The sequence below is a fragment of the Gopherus flavomarginatus genome, chromosome 9 (assembly GCF_025201925.1).
Source record: "Gopherus flavomarginatus isolate rGopFla2 chromosome 9, rGopFla2.mat.asm, whole genome shotgun sequence".
NCBI lineage: Eukaryota > Metazoa > Chordata > Testudines > Testudinidae > Gopherus > Gopherus flavomarginatus.
Window position 1 is genome coordinate 61,811,295 of NC_066625.1, and position 19,419 is coordinate 61,830,713.

A 19,419-nucleotide genomic window follows, 5' to 3' on the forward strand; every position below is an offset into this window, starting at 1 on the left:
AAGACAGTGATTGTTTGATCAAGTCCTGACTCTGCAGGTCTCTGCTCTAATTGTACAAGTAGAGAGTTATCATGTTAATCCACTGTTACAAAAAATATTTCCCAAAGTTACCCAATCCCAGCTGCTTAAAAGTCTCCAGACTATGAATTGTAATTGTCTTTTGTTTTTTCCTGTGTATGAAGTTGTTCCCTCATTCTGTGTGTATTTTAAATTGAACCACTCACCTCATCATATTTTAGAATAATGTATATTTTTATTCATGACAGAGTTTAAATTGGCATTGGCTCCTACTGTCACAAAAATAAAAAGCATATACATACACAATAGGAAACATGACCAAATATATTTAGGAGCAGAGCATCATCATCCTTCAAAATTCATAGCTGATTTGCATCCATCAGGAAATCAAATTTCCCACATCAGACTATCCTAATTTTTCTGATTTCAGCATGTAGAAATTTAAATGATAAGAAGTGGCACTTTTCAGGTCAGTTGTGCTGCGATAACAGAGCTAATAGTAGGATGGGAGAGACTCATTCTACAAAGTATGAGCAGAGTAGGAGAGGTGATAATGCTTGAACGTAGCTAGTCTTAACGTGTGCCTCTCTGCAGCCAATGGTGCAACAGGCATTTTGGAAAGGGGTGTGTTGGAGGTAAGAAGAAAAGTGGCTAAAGCACACTCAAACTGCCCCTAGCCCATGTGTGTTCTCAGGGGTCAGCTGGTAGCTGGTACAAGTTAGGACAGTCCCCAAACAACTTGTTATTGCTTCTCCTCTATTTCCCCTTTACTCAGCTGCCTAGGATAGCTGTATGGGGAAGAGGTACTTAGCTAGCCACTCCTCTAGGGTGACCAGATATCCCGATTTTATAGGGACAGGCCCAATATTGGGGGCTTTTTCTTATATTGCTGCCAATCACCCCCCCCTCCCAATTTTTCACACTTACTATTTGGTCACCCTACTAGGCTCAGGCAAAGGCATTCAGTTCTTGTCTCTCTCTCCCTTGGGTGCCTACTGCCCAGCAAAGAATCAGGAAACAGAGCAGCCAGAATAGTCTTAGGTTATGGCTTGGAATTGCTTTTCAGTTCATAGTCAAATACACTTTTTCTTCTTAACCCAGACAGCTTTGAGGGTTACAAGTGGATGCTGGGCCACAACTTGGCCACCCCTGTAATCCATATGATAAAATTTCAGGAATGTCACTCTGTGTGTCACTCTGAAATCTACAATATCTGTAGTCGCCTGATCTGGTCCAGGGGCCCTGGGCTTAACTTGTCCACAGGGACCACCTACCCTCTGACAGTTAGTGTCCAAGATAAAGTTTTAAATATGTCATGAAACGAGCAACGGTCCTGTAAAGCTGCTACTGAGCTCTCTCTCAAGTCGTGTTTACTCTCAAGGAGTTAGTTTCCAAAAGAGCATTAGAGGTATTCGTTTAATTTTTGCTATTGCACGTCATCAGATAGCAGTTGCTTTTTAAGCAGAACTATTCAGCGGTGCTTTGTACCTTTCAAAAATAAATAATAAAAAGTCAGAGGCAAAAGAGGCAGGATTCCAGAGGCAGGATGACCATAGTGGCTGGCTACAAGCATAGGTGCTGGAATTAGGGGTGTGGGGGTGTTGCTGCACCCCCTGGCTTGAGGTGGTTTCCTTGTGGACAGAGTTTACAGTTTGGTTCAGTAGCTCTCAGCACCCCAACTATACAAATTGTTCCAGCCCCCCCGGCTACAAGTGAGTCAAGTGTGCCACTACCACAGCATTTAACTGTCCCTCTCAGAAGATGTGTGAAGATTTGAGAAGGGGGAGCTGAACATATGTCTAAAACGTCTATTATGAAACCAATAAACTGTGAAGGTGCAAGTGCTGGCATCAGGTGGTGTCTGAATGGAAGACAAACTGAATGTAGTACAACAGAGAGAGAGAAGTCTTGCAAAAACAGAAATAAACCAGTTTGGAAGATATCCATTTCCATATGGGACTTCGCTTAAGCTGCTTTTCTAACTCCCTCCCCACAAATCCATGTAACTGGTAGATGAATGTAATGGTTAGGCTGAAAGAATAGCAGTGCAGTGGTTTCTATTAAAGGCCACATGAAGCAGGCCTCTTTATTGCCAATATAATCCAATGCAGATGTGTCAATATTTTATAAACCACAGACTTGTTAATATCAACTGAAAAATCATGATAGCCACAAGCTGGCTGAAAAGCAAGAGATCACCTCGTGCTCCTAGAAGGAATGGCTATTGATGGATGGGAATGACTATCAATCTACAGAGATGTGCTCCTATGGTAATCAAATGCCCCTAGATCTACTGTAAATATTTATGAACACCAAGCTTTAGGGTTTTAAATTAGTGGTTTCCTGGCCTGTGTTGAAGTGCAATTGAGCTGTCCTTTAAGAAATACATAGGTCTTGTATGTTTTAGGAGTTTATAAGTCTACTTCAAGTGCTTTAACTTGTCACTGTTGAATTAGTACCAAAAATATTCTGTACAAGGCAGGTGACAGGTTGTTATTTCACAGCCCATAGAAACAGGAGTTGCTAAAAACAATAACTCGTTATTTCCAATTTTATCTCTCCCAGAGCTATCCCGTGGCTCTTTAAATTAAGCTATTCAAATGCGTATTTAATTTTGAAAAGACTAGTTTGAGTTATTAAGCATGTACCAACTGGATAGTGAATTCATGTAGGATTACTAAGTTCATTTCGTAACTATCTACAGTACATTTATTGCATATTGTACAATAACTCTTAATCCTGAATGATGGTTTTAATTGAAATTTAATGAGACAGTTATGGTCTGATAATGAAATAATTGATTATTAAAGACACTTTTATTGATGCTCACCAAAACTATTGTATGTGGTATTTGTGTGCTTCCACTACTGCAAGCAAGCTTCAGTATATTTATTTGTAATAATAAGCATTAACAGGCAATAATAGTCTGATTACATGATACCAAATCTGTATCTGAGAGCCTTAATTTTAAAAGCATTGCCAGCTATCCTAATACTATAGATATTTTTCATCTTCTCTTGCAAATGGATTGTGTGTATGTAGTATTTTTAAAGAAAGTTATTTTAAAATAGCTATACACTGTTATAACATACAAAAATAGTGGTGTGGGAAAATCATGCCACTGATTTGTGCAAAATAATTTCCTTATCCAAAGTACTGCTTATCTCATCAGTATCATTTCCAAAAGGAGGAGAGGATAAAGCCAGGAAAAGACATTATAAGTATATGTTAATTGATTGATCAGCCACCAACTGCTGACTTCATTATCTACGGTATTTAATTGCAATTTCACAACTGACAGCCTTGCAAAAAGGATGTGGGGAAATGCACAAACCATTAGTAATCACCTGCCCCATAGTGTTTTACAATAATGATTTCTGATCCCTTTGTTTACATAAAGAACATAAAGGTTCCCATTTAAATACAAAAGAAATATCTGAAAACATGCTCCACCCAGCTCGCACACACAAAACTGTGAGCCAGGAATTCCGAGTTTCTAGTCTTTGCTTTGACTCACTCTCTCTCTCTCTCTCAGCTTTAATTAGGTCACTTAAGGGCAAATTTTCAAATTTAAGTAGGTCTCTAAAGATGCAGGTGGGTGCCTAGTGGGATTTTCAAAAGTGCTTGAGCAGGTACCTAACCTGCTTGGGTGCTTTTAAAAATCACATTAGGAGCTGATGTATATTTAAGTGCCTAAATACCTTTGGCAGTATGGCCCTTAACATCTCTATATCTCATTTTCACAATCTGCAAAATCTACCTCATAGGGTATTGCAGGGATAAACTAGTTCATATTGGTAAAAGGTGAAAAGCTAAATAAAAATATTGACCGTGGGCTGGACTCTGCTCTCATTTACAAACATTCTACATTGGTATAACTACTGATTTTGATTGACTTATCCTGATTTGCATTAGTGTGAGAGAGAGGATAATCAAGCCTGAAAATATTCCACTAATTCATTCTCCAGTATTTAGTCAGAAGTAAAAACAGAACCTTTGTACATTGGATCTGACTTACCTAGGATACATGCTTTTTCTGAATAACACAAGTGGAATGCTTTTGTCTTATTAGATGTTTTTTGTAATGATGTAGTCTGTCTTCTGTTTATATAGTGCCAATGATCATTAAATTAAACACAGTATTTGAGAATAGCATAAAAAAATTAATCCAAAGTACTCTTACTGTCTTTCATTTCAGCCTTGGGTATATTTAGAGAATGTTTTCAATGTGATTTCCCCACCATTTCTTCCTATCACAACTTCTTCAATTTCTGGTTTTGCGAGTAGTGTTACATGGGGAGGATGGACTTGCAATGGGCTCTGAAAACCTCCAGAGTTATCCATCATCCCTGTATCCTCCTACTTATGTGCATTCAACCTGCCTTAACACATACTCTTCTGTTTTAATAGACAATTTCTTTTCAGGTCGACTGAACTGGTGGTCCACAGTGTGTACAAGTTGCAAACGTCTTCTTCCATTGGCTACAACAGGTGATGGAAACTGCCTCTTACATGCTGCCTCATTAGGTAAGGGAAAGTCTGGATTAGCTGCTTCTGCTACATAAAACCTTTTCTTGAAGGTTTGCTACTTTCCTCTATTTCCATCAAAGGTTTTTGGGTGCAAAGGCTTTTTGCTACAAGGGTGCCTCTTTGGGTACATCCACTCTGCAAATAAAACCCTGCAGCAGCTAGTCTCAGAGTCCAGGTCAAGTGACTTGGGCTTATGGTGTGGGGCTAAAAATAACAGTATAGACATCCCGCTTGGGCTGAAGCCCGGACTCTGAAATCCAGCAATTAGAGAGGGTCTCTTTTTAGCCCCATCATATGAGATCCCCAGCCTGAGTCAGTTGACCTGGACTCTTGAGACTCTGTCACTGTTTCTTTTTTCTTTGTTTGTTTCTGAAGGGGGCGGGGGGAGTTGCAGTGTAAACATACCTTTATATAAGGCTGCTACACTCTGTTCTTCAGCTTCTCTCTGAAGCAATGTTTGCAATAAGTATCTATCTATACAGCTTGCATGATGAAGGTAGAAGTTTTCAGCTTGCTTTCTAAGATGGAGTTGAAACAGGAAGATAAACCCTAGCCTCTAAGCTAGCGTGCATTTTCTGTAATGGGCCTGATCTTGCAGTCCTGGTGCGAGCAAAACTCCTGTTGGCTTCTGTGGGATTTTGGCTGCATCATAAACAGGGCCGGCGCTACCATTTAGGCAGCCTAGGCAATCGCCTAGGGCGCCAGGATTATTGAGGGGCGGCAGGCGGCTCCGGTGGAGCTGCCGCAGTGGTGCCTGCGGAGGGTCCGTTGGTCCGCGGCTCAGGTGGAGCTGCCGCAGTCATGCCTGCGGACGGTCAGCTGCTCCCGCGGCTTCAGTGGACCTCCCGCAGGCATGCCTGCGGCAGCTGCACCAGAACCACAGACCCTCCGCAGAAATGCCTGCGGCAACTCCACCGGAGCCACGGGATCAGCGCGAGGGGCGGCGAAATGGCCGTGCACCTAGGGCACAAGAAACCTGGTGCCAGTCCTGATCATAAACACAGGTTCAAGGCCATAATCCTCTGATGTTTGTTAAACATGCATCCTACTGTCATTAAGGATACAAATGAAAATATTTTTGGTGTGTCCAGTCTTTGGGAAGGATAATTGTATGGGTGAGAGAGAGATTAAGGTAAATTACATTCTTTCCTATGTATTTACCATTGATTCAAAGCCTCTGCAAAGTTTTGTACAAAGGGCACCAAAAGAAAGCCCTGTGACTACATACTTGGAAGTGTAATACGCTGTTTGTTTCCTAATAATCACTTTTGTGCTGAAATATTGCACCAGTAAGACTCCAAAAAGTGACCTTTCTCTTAAAGGCATGGTTATTGTGTAATCATTTTGCGTCATTTTGTTTTTGAAACATAAAATAAGAAATAACAAGAAAACAGATTTGAATACTCTCAAAGTATCTTTTATAAATAGTGTTGTTTATCCAATTCATCTCAGCTATAAGGGACTGTAAATTATTTACAGCAATTGGTCAGGGCATTTTGACTTGCACACTTTGGAACAAAAATATTTAATGCCAATGGCTGGCAGTATAATAAATTAAACGTGGCTGCCTACGGGTGCTTGTCATGGTGAGATCTCTGACTCTCTTTTATTATAGGTTACTATTCTCATGTACATGAAGACTTTTTTTTTTTATCTTAAAAGTTTGGAAGCCCGTGGCTGCTTGTATTTTTATGCTTCCAGTAGTCATGAGTGCCTGTCTCTTTACTGGGACTTAGATACCAATGGACATGTATCATCTCTGCTGTATGACAGTGCAAGCCTGTGGGTATCTGTGTTTGAGATAGCCACAAGTGCCTGCCGTTATCCTTGGCACTCTGATGCCTGCACATTCAATTAACTCTGGAGCTAAAATGAAGACCTGTGCATTGAATGTTCATTTCCTTATAGCAACGTTGAAGTCATGCAAAAACAAAACAACTCAAAGCCAGAGTCAATTCTTAACCAGACTTTAAGCTTTGCTAGAGTTCAGCATTATTCTTCATTAGCCTATATATGCTGACAATTTTCATTAGGAAAGCTTGAAAGTAATTAATAGGAATCATTAGCTAGTAAGAAGATTTATAATGTGCACTGTGGGGACTTTTTGTTTTGTTTTGTTTTGAGCAATGTTATTTATGTTTCATGCAACTGATTGTTTCTATTTCATAACTAAATCTCTGTTACTCGGTACATTTTTGCGCTCTAGGGATGTGGGGATTTCATGACAGGGACCTTGTGTTACGTAAAGCACTCTACACTATGATGAGAAGTGGAGCTGAAAGAGAAGCACTGAAGAGAAGATGGAGATGGCAACAGACACAACAAAATAAAGAGGTCTGTGTGGCCTAGAGAGTTTAAACCATTGTGTAGCTGATATCATTTAGGGCAACATTTTTATTCCTACCTCTGAGGTTCTATGAAAAAGCTTTTGCTCTTACTGAATTCCTTGTGCATCTATTTTGCACACACAGACAAATATTTCTGCATGAAAATCAGGCATGCAGAAGCAGATGAATGTTTACACCCACAAAGTTACATATGCATAGCTTTATACCTACAAAATCTAGGGCTGGTTTGGGGCTACATGAATATTTGGGGCTCCAAATTTAAAGATATTATTTATAGAGGTGGCAAATAATTAAAAAATAATCAAATTAATTGTAAGATTGAAAAAAAGTTTGGTTTTTGTTTTTTACATAACTGCACTCAAAAATAAAATAATGTAAAACTTTAGAGCCTACAAATCGAAGAATGAAGGGACATATGAATGTTTAGCGCATCTGGCACATAAATACAGTGCCATGCAAATACCTGTTCTCACTTTCAGGTAATGTAAATAAGAAGCAGGCAGCATTATCTCCTGTAAATGTAAACAAACTTGTTTGTCTTATTATTAGCTGAACAAAAAATAGGACTGAGTGGACTTATAAGAGATAAATTGAAAAATACTAGTTCTTTTGTTTCTTTTTTATAGTGTAAATATTTGTAATAAAAAATAATAATATAAAGTGAGCACTATACACTTTGTATTCTCTGTTGTAATTGAAATCAATATATTCAAAAATGTAGAAAAACATTCAAAAATATTTATAATAAATTTAAATTAGTATTCTGTTTTTTGTTTAACAGTGCAATTAAAACTGTGATTAATTGTGACGATTTTTGTAATGTAGTTAATTTGTTTTGCATTAATCGCATTCATTAACTATGATTAATTGACAGCCCTAATTATCTACTGAAAATTACATTACAAAAAAATGAAGACTGTAGATTAAATCATGAAGGAAAAGAAAATGTCCGTTAAGGACCAAATCTCTATGCTGAGAAAATTGACCAGATTTTGAAATACGTGTTTTAACTGAAATCCTCAAGTACCCTAAAATTAGACACCTCACTTTTTCCCCAAAAAAATTTCATATCCGAATATGTGCTGGAAAAAACTATGTTTGAGGGCAAAGCCTTCCCCCATTGGTATGGAGGACCAGATTGCTGCAGATCCTCTAGCAATGGGGCCAGATATCTGGAGACCTCACATGGGCTCCACTATTGCAGAGGGTAGGGGTGATCAGCAGTGGAGTTTGCCAAGGAAGGAGTAGGGCCTGTGTTTTCTGCAACTATGCAGATCCACCGCTGTTTTGCATTCATACCCATGCAGCAGAGGCACAGAAACCACAGGGGCTATTGCAGTCTCATGCAGTGGTTGCTGTTGAGCAGCTCCGCTGACAATATTTTATCCCCTTCCAAAGTTCCCTTTCCAGCAGCACCCAACTCAGTTTCCCAGGTTGTGTGCAGGGGCAGGGTTTGCCCTTTTGTGCATGCCTATGCTCACCTGATCACAGTGAGGGGGTTCAGCAATTCCTCCAGCATAGTCGTTACAAATGTGAAATCATGTGGCCATTTGCTTTGCAGGCAGCCAATTGTTGAACACAAAGGTAATTTGGTTTTAGGATTTAGTTCTTGCCTTTACCTACACACACTCAAAATTTTTAAATAGAAAAGCCCTTTCATTTAAACAAAAAGGCATTCTGCCTGTGGTGAGGGATACAGAATTCTTCATTTATACCAGCTCATTGGGGAGCTGCTGGCATTGCTTCGCTATCTGGAAAGCAGAGGGGAGCAGAACTGCATCTCACCAGCCCCACTTCTAGTTAGGCTGTTGAAAGAAAATACTCAAATTTCTAGAGTTTTCTTGATTATCAGCACCTTTGGATAACTTAGCTGCTGTTGTATTCAAAGCAGTGATGTGCTGTTCTGAGGTTCATTCTTCTTTTCTCTCAGTGTGAGAATTTATGTTTCCATCAACGGCAAGACATAGTGCAGATGAATTAATTCAATAATTTTCCAAGTACTCCAGCATAAATGTTGGCCATACACAGCTAGCTGAACATGACCAAATAGTTTTGGCTGGTAGTTGTGCTATTCATATATGAATTTTCCCTGCTTGCTGTTGGCAGCAGCACTAATGAGAGCAGCAGAACTCAATTACAGCACTAATAAGCTCTTCCTGACCCTGTCAATGGGAGACAGTTGAGCTGTCATTAGCTAGGCATTCTCTAGTCTGCCTGAAAACACAATGGACTGAGGTGCCTACCTGCCCTTTGTGCCTTTGGAAATCTCTCCCTCCAGTCTCCAGGGGAGAAGGTGTCACAAGTACTGCTGTCCCCAGCCTATCAAGGAAGGTCTGCAATGTAGAGCAAGGGGAAAAAAATTCAATAGTTTAGTCACCAGAAGTGCCATGTCGGTTGACCCAAAACGATTTGCGAATTTGTGTCGAGTTCATGAAATAGTTTTGACCAAACTGAAAAAAATATTAGTAATGCTGAAACAAACCATTTCATTTTGACCTGAGAAAAAATTTCAGGCATTCTAACAAACGCAAAGGAGGACTAAATTCACAAAATATTGGCAGAGGGAAGAAATTGGTTTTGGTACTCTCCTGGGATGTAGGAGACTGGGATTCAACTCCCCCTCCTCCACTTTCTTTGTCAGATATGGAGAAAGAATTTAAACTTAAGTATCTCATATTACAGGTGAGTGCCCCCTCCACTATGAGAGATTTTGGTATGTGGCTTTTGCAGTCTCTCCATTAAAGCTGTTCTACATTGTATCAATTATTAAATAGTCATTGGAGCGAGGACTTGAACTTGGATTTCCTATACGCTAGCTGAATTTCTTATCCACCAAGCTATCGAGTTACTCTCATCCGCCCCATCTTTCATTGGCCCAGGGAGCATTCATTGTCATCATGAATTACTCTGAATTTCGGCTATGAGTGACAGTGAATAGTCATTGGGTCAGTAATAAGATCAAAGATCGCAGTGGCACCGGAATCTGAGAACCAAAATGGAAGGAATTTCACATGCGTGTGAGATGACTGCATGCGCAGCTACCCAGTTCGACAATTGCACGGGGAACTTTTGCAGAAGCAAATTGAGAGCCTCCAGCTGAAAATTTTATGCAAAATGTAGTAGCCGTCTTTGATCAGTTTTGAGAATTTGGTGCTCTTTGATTTGAAAAAGCGATACTGTAATAACCCAGGGCAATTGCATGTCTTATTCAAATAGCACTGTACATGAAACACAACATATGTCAGTGGGTCATGATGTCTACTATCTGATACTGGTGATATTTATAACATCATATCCTGAAATATACTCCTCTCTCCCCTAGTCGGGTTTAGTTTATACAGAAGAAGAGTGGGAACGGGAATGGAATGAACTGCTTAAGCTGGCTTCAAGTGAACCTCGCACTCATTTTGGCAAAAATGGAGGCACTGGTGGTGGGTAAGTTGGATTGTAACAGATTCTTATATCCTTTGCTGCTGTAGGATGGCTATATTAGCACATGCACTAGAGTAGTACAAATAAATGAGGAATTTCATGGGACATCATTCATCTAACTCTTACATTTTTCATGTTGTATGCTAGAATACTTACTCTGTAATCATGCCCATCATTTTATTGCAGCCTCAGAGTACAATGATTGATTCGAGCTGGTCAGATAATTCCAAGGTACCTGTCTCTGCAGCCATGCAGAAGAACCAGGGCTCCACGAGCCCCAGTTTCTTGCTTTCTGGAGGTAGTGTGGTGACAGCAGAGTCCACACCCAGGGAGATGGAGGGTGTGTGCCTTTCATCATTCAACAATGACTTCCCTGGTTTATTAAACACCAGCCAGAAAGATAGCCGTTACTGGGACCTTGGGCTTTTGATGCATGGAAAGTAGAGGTGGGTAGAAAATAAAAGATCTTCAGGACTCCATCAGAGAATCCCTCGATGTTGTTTTAGAAGGTGGTAAAGTGGTGCTCATTTGTCATCTTTTCACAGCTCCTTATGTCAGATTCCTAATGATAAATTTTTTGTACAGCAATGGCTTGTCTAATAAGTGAGATTATATGATGGGTTTGCCTGTGATAGCAGGGAACTGGACTCGACCCAGGAGGTGTCTTCCAGTCCTGTGTCTTATGTTCCTATATTTGTCCATAATTCTGTGTTGTCCAAAACGGGGCAGGGCCTTTGACTTGCACAGAACTTGAACTAAGTGAGATTTGGATGTGAGAGGTGCCAGCTGGTTCAACAGGTCATTAAAGGGTCTTTGTCCTATAGTGCCCTGCTGAGATGGCTGATCTGGGGGAAGTTAGCCAGCACTTGTGTAGGTTACTTTCACCACAAGCAAGAGTAATCTCATCAAAAGAATGCATCGGACGCTGTTAATAGGGGAATACATTCTAATATGAAAGTACCATATACCTGCCACTAGGATCAGAGCCAGAAGTCAGAGTTACAGAGGACCTGCAGAGTGAACTTCTTGGGATTTTGAGAAGTGGGCTAGAGAGCCTCATTTGGCTGCCTATTTGCTGATGGAAGGAGACTGAATTTAATCCTATAGTAGTAAATATGAAAGACATTTGAAATGAACTGGAGATGCCAATAAAGGATACACCAGTGTCCAGTACTGGCACATTTTTTCTTGCAGATCTCTCTTGCTTTGTAGCTCACAGGCAGCAAAACTTCTAAGAGCATTGTTGGTAGTGTACAATGGTCATTAACTGTCAACAGTGTCTACTTTTAGAACGCTGCTCTTCTTCTAATACAGTCTATTTGGAAAGGAAATACCCAAATCAGACTGGATTTTCAGCTGTCCAAATGACACACATATATTTTACATGTTCAGATAAGAAATGAACAATCAATTTTTTGGACATTAAATTTGTGTGTATTCTATACAATGCATGTCAGGCTAAATCCTTCCCTCATTTATACCTGTGCAAACCCCCAGTGCAGTGAACTGGGTTGCAGAGAATTTAACTCAATACAGCCATGTACTATCACAAATGAAGCAAAGGATTATTACAGAGCATGTCACACTTTTAAAAATCTAATTATGTTCTGAAGGCAGTTAGGTGGCACAGGATATAAGTCGGGGCAGAATTTGGCCCTACAGAGAAAAAGTCAGTTGTGATATTACCAGAAAACATATTCCAAAGTACCCAGATTTTTTGAGGTTTTTTGGGAGAACAAAAGGATTTTTTGTTTGTTTATATAAGACAATACACTACAATAAATAGTTGTAGTCTCATAAGGCCTTTTGATATCTACACACTACTTGAACTTTGATTCCATGTTGTTGTGCATGTTGTTACCAAAAGCCCTCAGTGAAAACAATGAACCTTTAAATTGCAGAGCTTGCTATAGTTTATTTTTTTCTGTCTTCGTAAACTGTTATGATTTGTCTATAATATAAATAATGTTATCAAGTCAGAAAATTATTTAAATATAGTTTTCTCAAATTGAAATTGATTCACTTTTTGTCCTGTTGAAGTTAACCGTGGGATTGTTGCTAGAGAGGTCACATCAGAGCAAACACATCAAGTTCTAAGGCCTTATATGATCTTTCTTATCTGATTGCCAAGTCTGTTCCTCTGGATTCATTCTGCAAGAATGTGGTAGATTGCAATTACTTTGATTAAACTCCGGAGGTTGTAGAATGAAACTGGGTAATGTCAGATGGGTAGCTATTGGGAAATATTTTCATTACAAGACAGTGAAAGTGGGTACAGCCCTCACACTTTTGCTCCCTGGGTGGCCATCTTTGTCAATATAATTTTGTACATTTTAATTAAATGATCATATTGGAGCATACTATGGTACTTGATGAGGTTTAGGGTAAGACCAAGTTCTGTGTAACTTACTACCAGCATGTATTTAATTTGAAGTATAAAGAGGGCTCGGGGAAAAATGGAAAGAATACATTATATTTTTAGACATTATTTAAGGAAATAAAACAATATTGTTCATATAATAATTAAATATCCTTACTGCACAAATGTAATTGGATTCCTTATAGCTTTAGGACTTAACATGAAATAGCACTGAACACTTAATCAAAGTGCACTTGTTCGTGAAGTGCAGCATAGTTTTGTTTGCAATAGACCGGCCCTGAGAATGCAAGAACTTTTAATTTTCATATCTGAATAGGGGGGTGTTATAACTAAAACCATTTATTGCCTATTCATTCAGTGCATTCTTTTCTCTAGTTGCTGTTTCCCCAGGAGAAAATTGCATGTTATAAGTAATTAGACAAAGTGGAGGCATAAACCACAGTAAGGATAAAAAATCTTTAGAAAAAGTGTTCCTACTCTCCACTGTGCTGAAACAGAATATGACATTTTTCTCAGCATTTTTAGATGTCAGGACTAGGGATTTCCCTGACACAACATTTTTATTTTTATTTTTTGCGAAATGTTTACTCAACATAGTGTACATATATTTGTCCTTATATACAGAAGATAATAAAAGAATAATTTTGCTCTTTAATCTTCTGTGTTTCTTCTAAAACTGCCACAGTCTTTTAAAATGTAATTCAATACACATTTCTACTACATGCAGACATGCAGGTACTCAACACCAGTTTCCGCAACCTCTTTTTGTCCATTTCATGCTGTGTGTCTCTCATGGAGCACACAGCTCCAATGTATTCGGTTAGAGATGTGCTGAAACGGTGGTGGTTGTATTTAACAGAGGCACACACCCCTTTTAAAAATTCTCTTTTCAGTAAGCTTCACAGCTCTCAAGTTTTTTTTAAAAGAAGTCTAATAGCATTTGTTAAATCATATATAATTGAGTTCAAATTGTTGTTAAATAGTGACATGTACTAGGCTTTTCTCTTGTTGGGGATGGGAAAGTAGCAATAGGAAATGGTCAACAAATCAGATGTGAATTACAATCCTAATATACACTCTAAGAGCATAGTGAAGACTAACCAAAACTAGCTGAAGAAATTAACCTGTAAAAGTGTATAATTTTAGTACGCACTCTAACCGTTCCATTGCAAGGAATATTGACTAAATAAATGATTCTTTTCAATGTACCATGCGAAAAATTACTTCTTAAACTAATGCATCATCTAAAAAGGAAAAGAACTCTTCAAAGAATAATATTTTTGTCTGACAGTGTAGTGTAGCTACCGGTTATTTACTGTCCTCAAGTAATGTGCAAATCAGCCTTTGAATTATAGATGAGGTAATCTCCTTTGGTGCCAGAACTAACTACAGCATCAAAAGTCACGTACCCATCAAAAGAGAACCTCAGTAACAAAAGTGTTTTGATTTGTCACCACATCCACCTGTGAGTTAGTTTTATTTATTTATTTCTTGTGAGTCAAAGGCACTTATAAGAAATCTGCACTTGTCTGTGAACCTCCAGAGGTTCTTTGAGAATTGTCTTTTTGTCAGAGCAGATGCCAAGGAATTGAAGTCACTGAGCTGGAAGACAATAAAGAGAATCGAGGGAAAGCTATGACTTGAGTTCTTGCCTCCTACACAATGAATCCTGCAGCCAGTTTAAATAGGGTAATTAACCACGAAACAGTCATTGTTTCAGAAGTGATTTGTACACGTTGTCCTAAGTGGTCCCAAAAGGAATCTCAGATCATCAAAATCATTTAATTTATCTCTATGTTGAACCAAAAGCAATAGGACTGAATGGAAGATCCAGAAGGGAACTGCTTCAGTTTGAGAAAAGGTTCTTACATTCTTTATTTTATTTTTAAAAATGGCCTCACTCCCCTTCTCTCTCCCCAACCCCCCCCTCTCCACCCCAATGCCCCTTCACAGATAGTTTTCAGTTAAAGGGCTTTAAAGGACTGATTGTATTGTTATTATGACAGTTCCTTCATGGACAGATACTGGGGCCAGCCAAATGCTTGATGTCATGTGATTACATCTTCATACCTTGCTTCTTGCAAAGGCATGAGAAGATACCCTGGGAGAAGCATAATGATTTCTTTTAACATCTTTGTCTTTCCATGACTCAAGTAGATTTACACTTAAAGCAGATTCTGTAGGTGGATAGTATTTTGGCTTTAAGACTAACAGGAACGTTAGCTTCTAATTCTAGACATTGTGTGCTTGATATTGTTAATGTTTTGTTGTCACTATTGTATAAAACCAAATGGTTTTAAGAGGTTTTGTTTGTTTGTTTTTTAATCACAACAAGATATTCAGAATCTTCCCATGTGTCATCTTTAACACAAACATGAAGAGGGAAAGTAGGGAAAAATCAGACACCTAGTTAGGAAATAATCCCTAGTGCACAGATGACTCAACTCAGGGAGCTTCAAACTGTAAGTCCTAGGAGTATTTCATCAATGTATAGGACGAGCTGCTTGCTACAGCTCGACACATTTCATTTGAAATGGAATGAACCTGAAAAGGGTCACTAACATAGAATTGTAGGACTGGAAGGGACCTTGAGAGGTTATCCCTGCACTCGTGGCAGGACTAAGAATTATCTAGACCATTTCTCACTGGTTTTGTCTAACCTGCTCTTAAAAATCTCCAGTGATGGAGATTCCACAACCTCCCTAGGCAACTTATTCCAGTGCTTAATCACCCTGACAGGAAGTTTTTCCTAATGTCCAACCTAAACCTCCCTTGTAATTTAAGCCCATTGCTTCTTGTGCTATCCTCAGAGGTTAAGAAAAACCAATTTTCTCCCTCCTCCTTGTAACAACCTTTTATGTACTTGAAAACTATCACATCCCCCCTCAGTCTTCCCTTTTCCAGACTAAACAAACCCAGTGTTTTCAATCTTCCCTCATAGGTCATGTTTTCTAGACCTTTAATCATTTGTATTGCTCTTCTCTGGACTCTCTCCAGTTTGGCCACATCCTTCCTGAAATGTGGTGCCCAGAACTGGACATAATACTCCAGTTGAGGCCTAATCAGTGCTGAGTAGAGCAGAATAATTACTTCTTGTGTCTTGCTTACACCACTCCTGCTAATACATCCCAGAATGATGTTCAGTTTTTTTGCAGCAGCGTTACACTGTTGACTCATATTTAGCTTGTGATCCACTAGGACTCCCAGATCCCTTTCTGCAGTACTCCTTCCTAGGCAGTCATTTCCCATTTTGTAAGTGTGCAACTCATTGTTCCTTCCAAAGGGGAGTACTTTGCATTTTTCCTTATTGAATTTCATCCTATTTACTTCAGACCATTTCTCCAGTTTGCCCAGAACATTTTGAAATGTAATCCTATCCTCCAAAGCACGTGTAACGCCTCCCAGCTTGGTATCATCCGCAAACTGTAGAAGTGTACTCTCTAGGCCATTATCTAAATCATTGATGAAGATATTGAACAGAAACGGACCCAGAACTGATCCCTGCGGAACCCCACTCCTGTCCTTCCAGCATGGCTGTGAACCACTGATAACTACTCTCTGGAACAATTTTCCAACTAGTTTTGCACCCACCTTCTAGTAACTCCATCTAGATTGCATTTCCCTAATTTGTTTATGAGAAAGTCATGTGAGACAGTATCAAAAGCTTTACTAACGTCTACATTGACCTAGCTCTGACTGTACAGACTTTGACAAGACCTCTATGTGGCAAAACTACTTAAAAAAAATTGTAATAAAATATTGGTTCACAAAGTTTTGTATTGAATGTCCACATCCTCATGGAGAGATTTCCTTGTGGCCCACCTTCCCTCCGCACCCATAGTCTCATATCACTCTTATGACAACTATGGTAACTGCACACAGTGAACAATTAATATTAAGGGAATATTTAATATATTTGTAACTGTCTGATAATAAGGGCAACAATGAGGTGAGCCATCACCATATGACCAGCCATCTATCCACAGATCATCAGCAAGTGCTGCATAGACCACAAGTGACCTACAAATGCATTTTGAGGACCTCTGCAATAAAATATGTAGAGCTGGTCAAATGTTTTGACAACTTCTTCTTTAAAAAAAAAAAGTTTAATTTCAACATTTTTCTACAAAAATAAGTTCGGTTCTGAACTGTAAATACAAACACGGAGAGATTTTTATTTCCTCCCTAGCCTCTGCACACAACTCCTTCTCTATATCTGTGCCATCAGGTGCTGAGGCACAGTGTTGGGCAGGCTGCCATAAGCAGCCCCATACAACTCCCTTTGCAAGCCCTGTCTCAGGGGGCAGGTGAGGGGAAAGGACCAGGAGGGGGATATTCCAAACTGCACACACACTGGAGATTCTGCATGGCTCCAACCAGTGGATTGGCCTATAGGCAGACCTCAGGAGGCTACTATAAATTAGAGTACACTTAGTGTTGCTGTGATTTGTATCAGAGGCAGTATTGGTCTCTGGAGCAATCCAAAATCTCAAAAGTATACAGGTGACTTAAAGCCACCTTTGTAGCTTCTGCCCCTTGACTGCATGTACTGTGCGAAGGGTGACCAGATGTCCCTATTTTATAGGAATAGTCCCAATTTTGGGGTCTTTTTCTCATATATGCTCTTATTACCCCCTCCCCCCCGTCCCGATTTTTCACATTTGTTGTCTGGTCACCCTAACTGTGCTACATTTCCTGCATCGCCACTTCCTTCTGTGTAAATTTGAATAAAGGCTTCATTGGTGTCTAGGTTCCTAATAGTCACCAATTTTAGGAGCCAGGATAAGTCCGTCACCAGGAAAGAATACACAAGTGATCTATCTGAGTAGCTTTAACAGACCTCCTACTCAGTGTGAACACCCATCTCAATCCAGAACAGCAGCCATTTTTCCATTCCATCATTTCACATGTGCACTTTTTTTTTTTTTTTTTAATTCAAGGTCCAAACATTCTTAGGATTTTTCAGCACTTCTAGTCCCAGACAAAACAGGGAAGTGAACCAATCTTTTTTTTTTTAATGTGAAAATGTGGCAGTCTGATTTTTGAGAAAAGCTTAAGGTCATGTCTTATTTTATCAGAGAATTTTTCTCATCCACTTGTTTACTCAAAGTTCTTAATTACTGTAGTAAATAACTACCTTTTCTATTTTAATTGAGGCATTAAATCAGAAAATCATGAAGATCATGTTGGTTTGTTTTGTGGCCTAAAATCTAGTTGATGATTTATTGAAAAGCAGTTTAAAAGCAAATCTATAAAATGTGTCCACATATTTACTGATCTCAAGAATATGACAGTCATGAAGAAGTGCCCAGCATTTTAGACATAAAATACACAGATACTGTATGTCAGACTGAGTAAGAATGATTCAAACATCACGGCAGGGAATTCTTGCATCCTCCAGGGTGACAGGATCACACACACAGCCACTTAACCAGGGTATTGTCAGTATGAGTAGTAGCAAGCTGTGAGTTTAAAAACAATTTTTTAAAAACTTTTGTTGATGTTGAAGAGAAAACTAAGGAGTGTTTAAAAGTGTAGGTTAGCATAAGTGTTTTATGTAGAGTCACCTCTTGTCCTTCATTTATTTTGGAGAATGTGATAAACATCTCGTCCTTCCCCAACCTCCTTTCCAAATTCTTGTACAAGTATGTCCTATTATTCTGATCATTTAAAAAAGACTTAAGGGGAATTATCTCATTGGCAAGACAACAAGACAGAGAGGTCACTTTGCTACAGTCCATCTTGTCTTGTTTAATTTGGAAAGTTGCCTCCTTTGTAATCGTGTGTGTGTGTGATGAAGACTCTCTGAAATGCTAAGTAACAATCCAAGCTATTAGAACCTCCAATACTCTTGCTGGTCAGCAATTATGTTTGCCTCCCACCCCTGTGCTTTTGCACACCTGGCATACCTAGCTATATCAGATGCAGTTTAAGCAGCTCAGCATGTTCTAGATTTAAATTTACTGTGATTGATGTCACACAAGACATTTTTCAGATTTAGCTGAAAAATACAAAAAGCTAAGTGATTTGTTTGCATAAGCAGCAGCTATGGCTCCAAAGCTATTGCAATCTTTGTAATGTTAGAAATAAGATGTAGTAGAAGAAGCTCTCTCTTTGGAGGATGGAAATTTGGATCCAAACCAGGCAATGATGTACCCATGGATTATAGTCCTATTGAAACTGAGTTGTATAGTCCCGTTGTAGTCCCATGCAAATGTAAGAGTCTTTTCAGGGTCAGGATATTGATTAGTGGGATGTTGCTGTAAGTCAGAAGATGTCTTTCAGTTCACACTTATGGCTGGGCTGAAGTCTGTAGTGCAAGATCATACTCTGGTTTATAGATTTCAGATGGGAGGTTGGGTGCATGATGTAGATCCCACCAAGGACTCCATTTTGGAAGAATTGTAGAAAAAAAAATTGGCTGGGTCCTGTTGGTAAATTTGTCGTCATTTCTACACAGTCCCTAAACAGCTAGACACAGATCCTCGGCCAAGGCTGAGGAACACATAACAGAGTTTAGGGGAAGGGAGGGAGTGGACAAAGATTGCCATTTAATTCCTCTGATTCAAGGCCAGCTGCAAGCAAGGCCATTTCCCTGGCATAATTTAGAGCAATCTGAAGGCTGAACAAAGTGATGCCAGCAGTCAGTGATCCCCAGAGACCAATATGGCAGCCTGGAATCAGGAGAGCATTAAGAAGCTGTGCAGATGC

General features: G+C 39.3%; 1 protein-coding gene across 9 annotated transcripts in view; it reads left to right on the forward strand.

Moving 5' to 3' along the window:
- OTUD7A (OTU deubiquitinase 7A) overlaps nt 1–19,419 on the forward strand; it is a 260,695-nt gene that overhangs the window by 193,116 nt on the left and 48,160 nt on the right. For all 9 annotated transcript variants that reach the window (XM_050966986.1, XM_050966987.1, XM_050966982.1 and 6 more), the window contains 3 exons: nt 4,444–4,545; nt 6,755–6,882; nt 10,219–10,331. In XM_050966986.1, the coding sequence (XP_050822943.1) occupies nt 4,444–4,545; nt 6,755–6,882; nt 10,219–10,331 (343 nt within the window). The remainder of the gene's footprint in view (nt 1–4,443; nt 4,546–6,754; nt 6,883–10,218; nt 10,332–19,419) is intronic.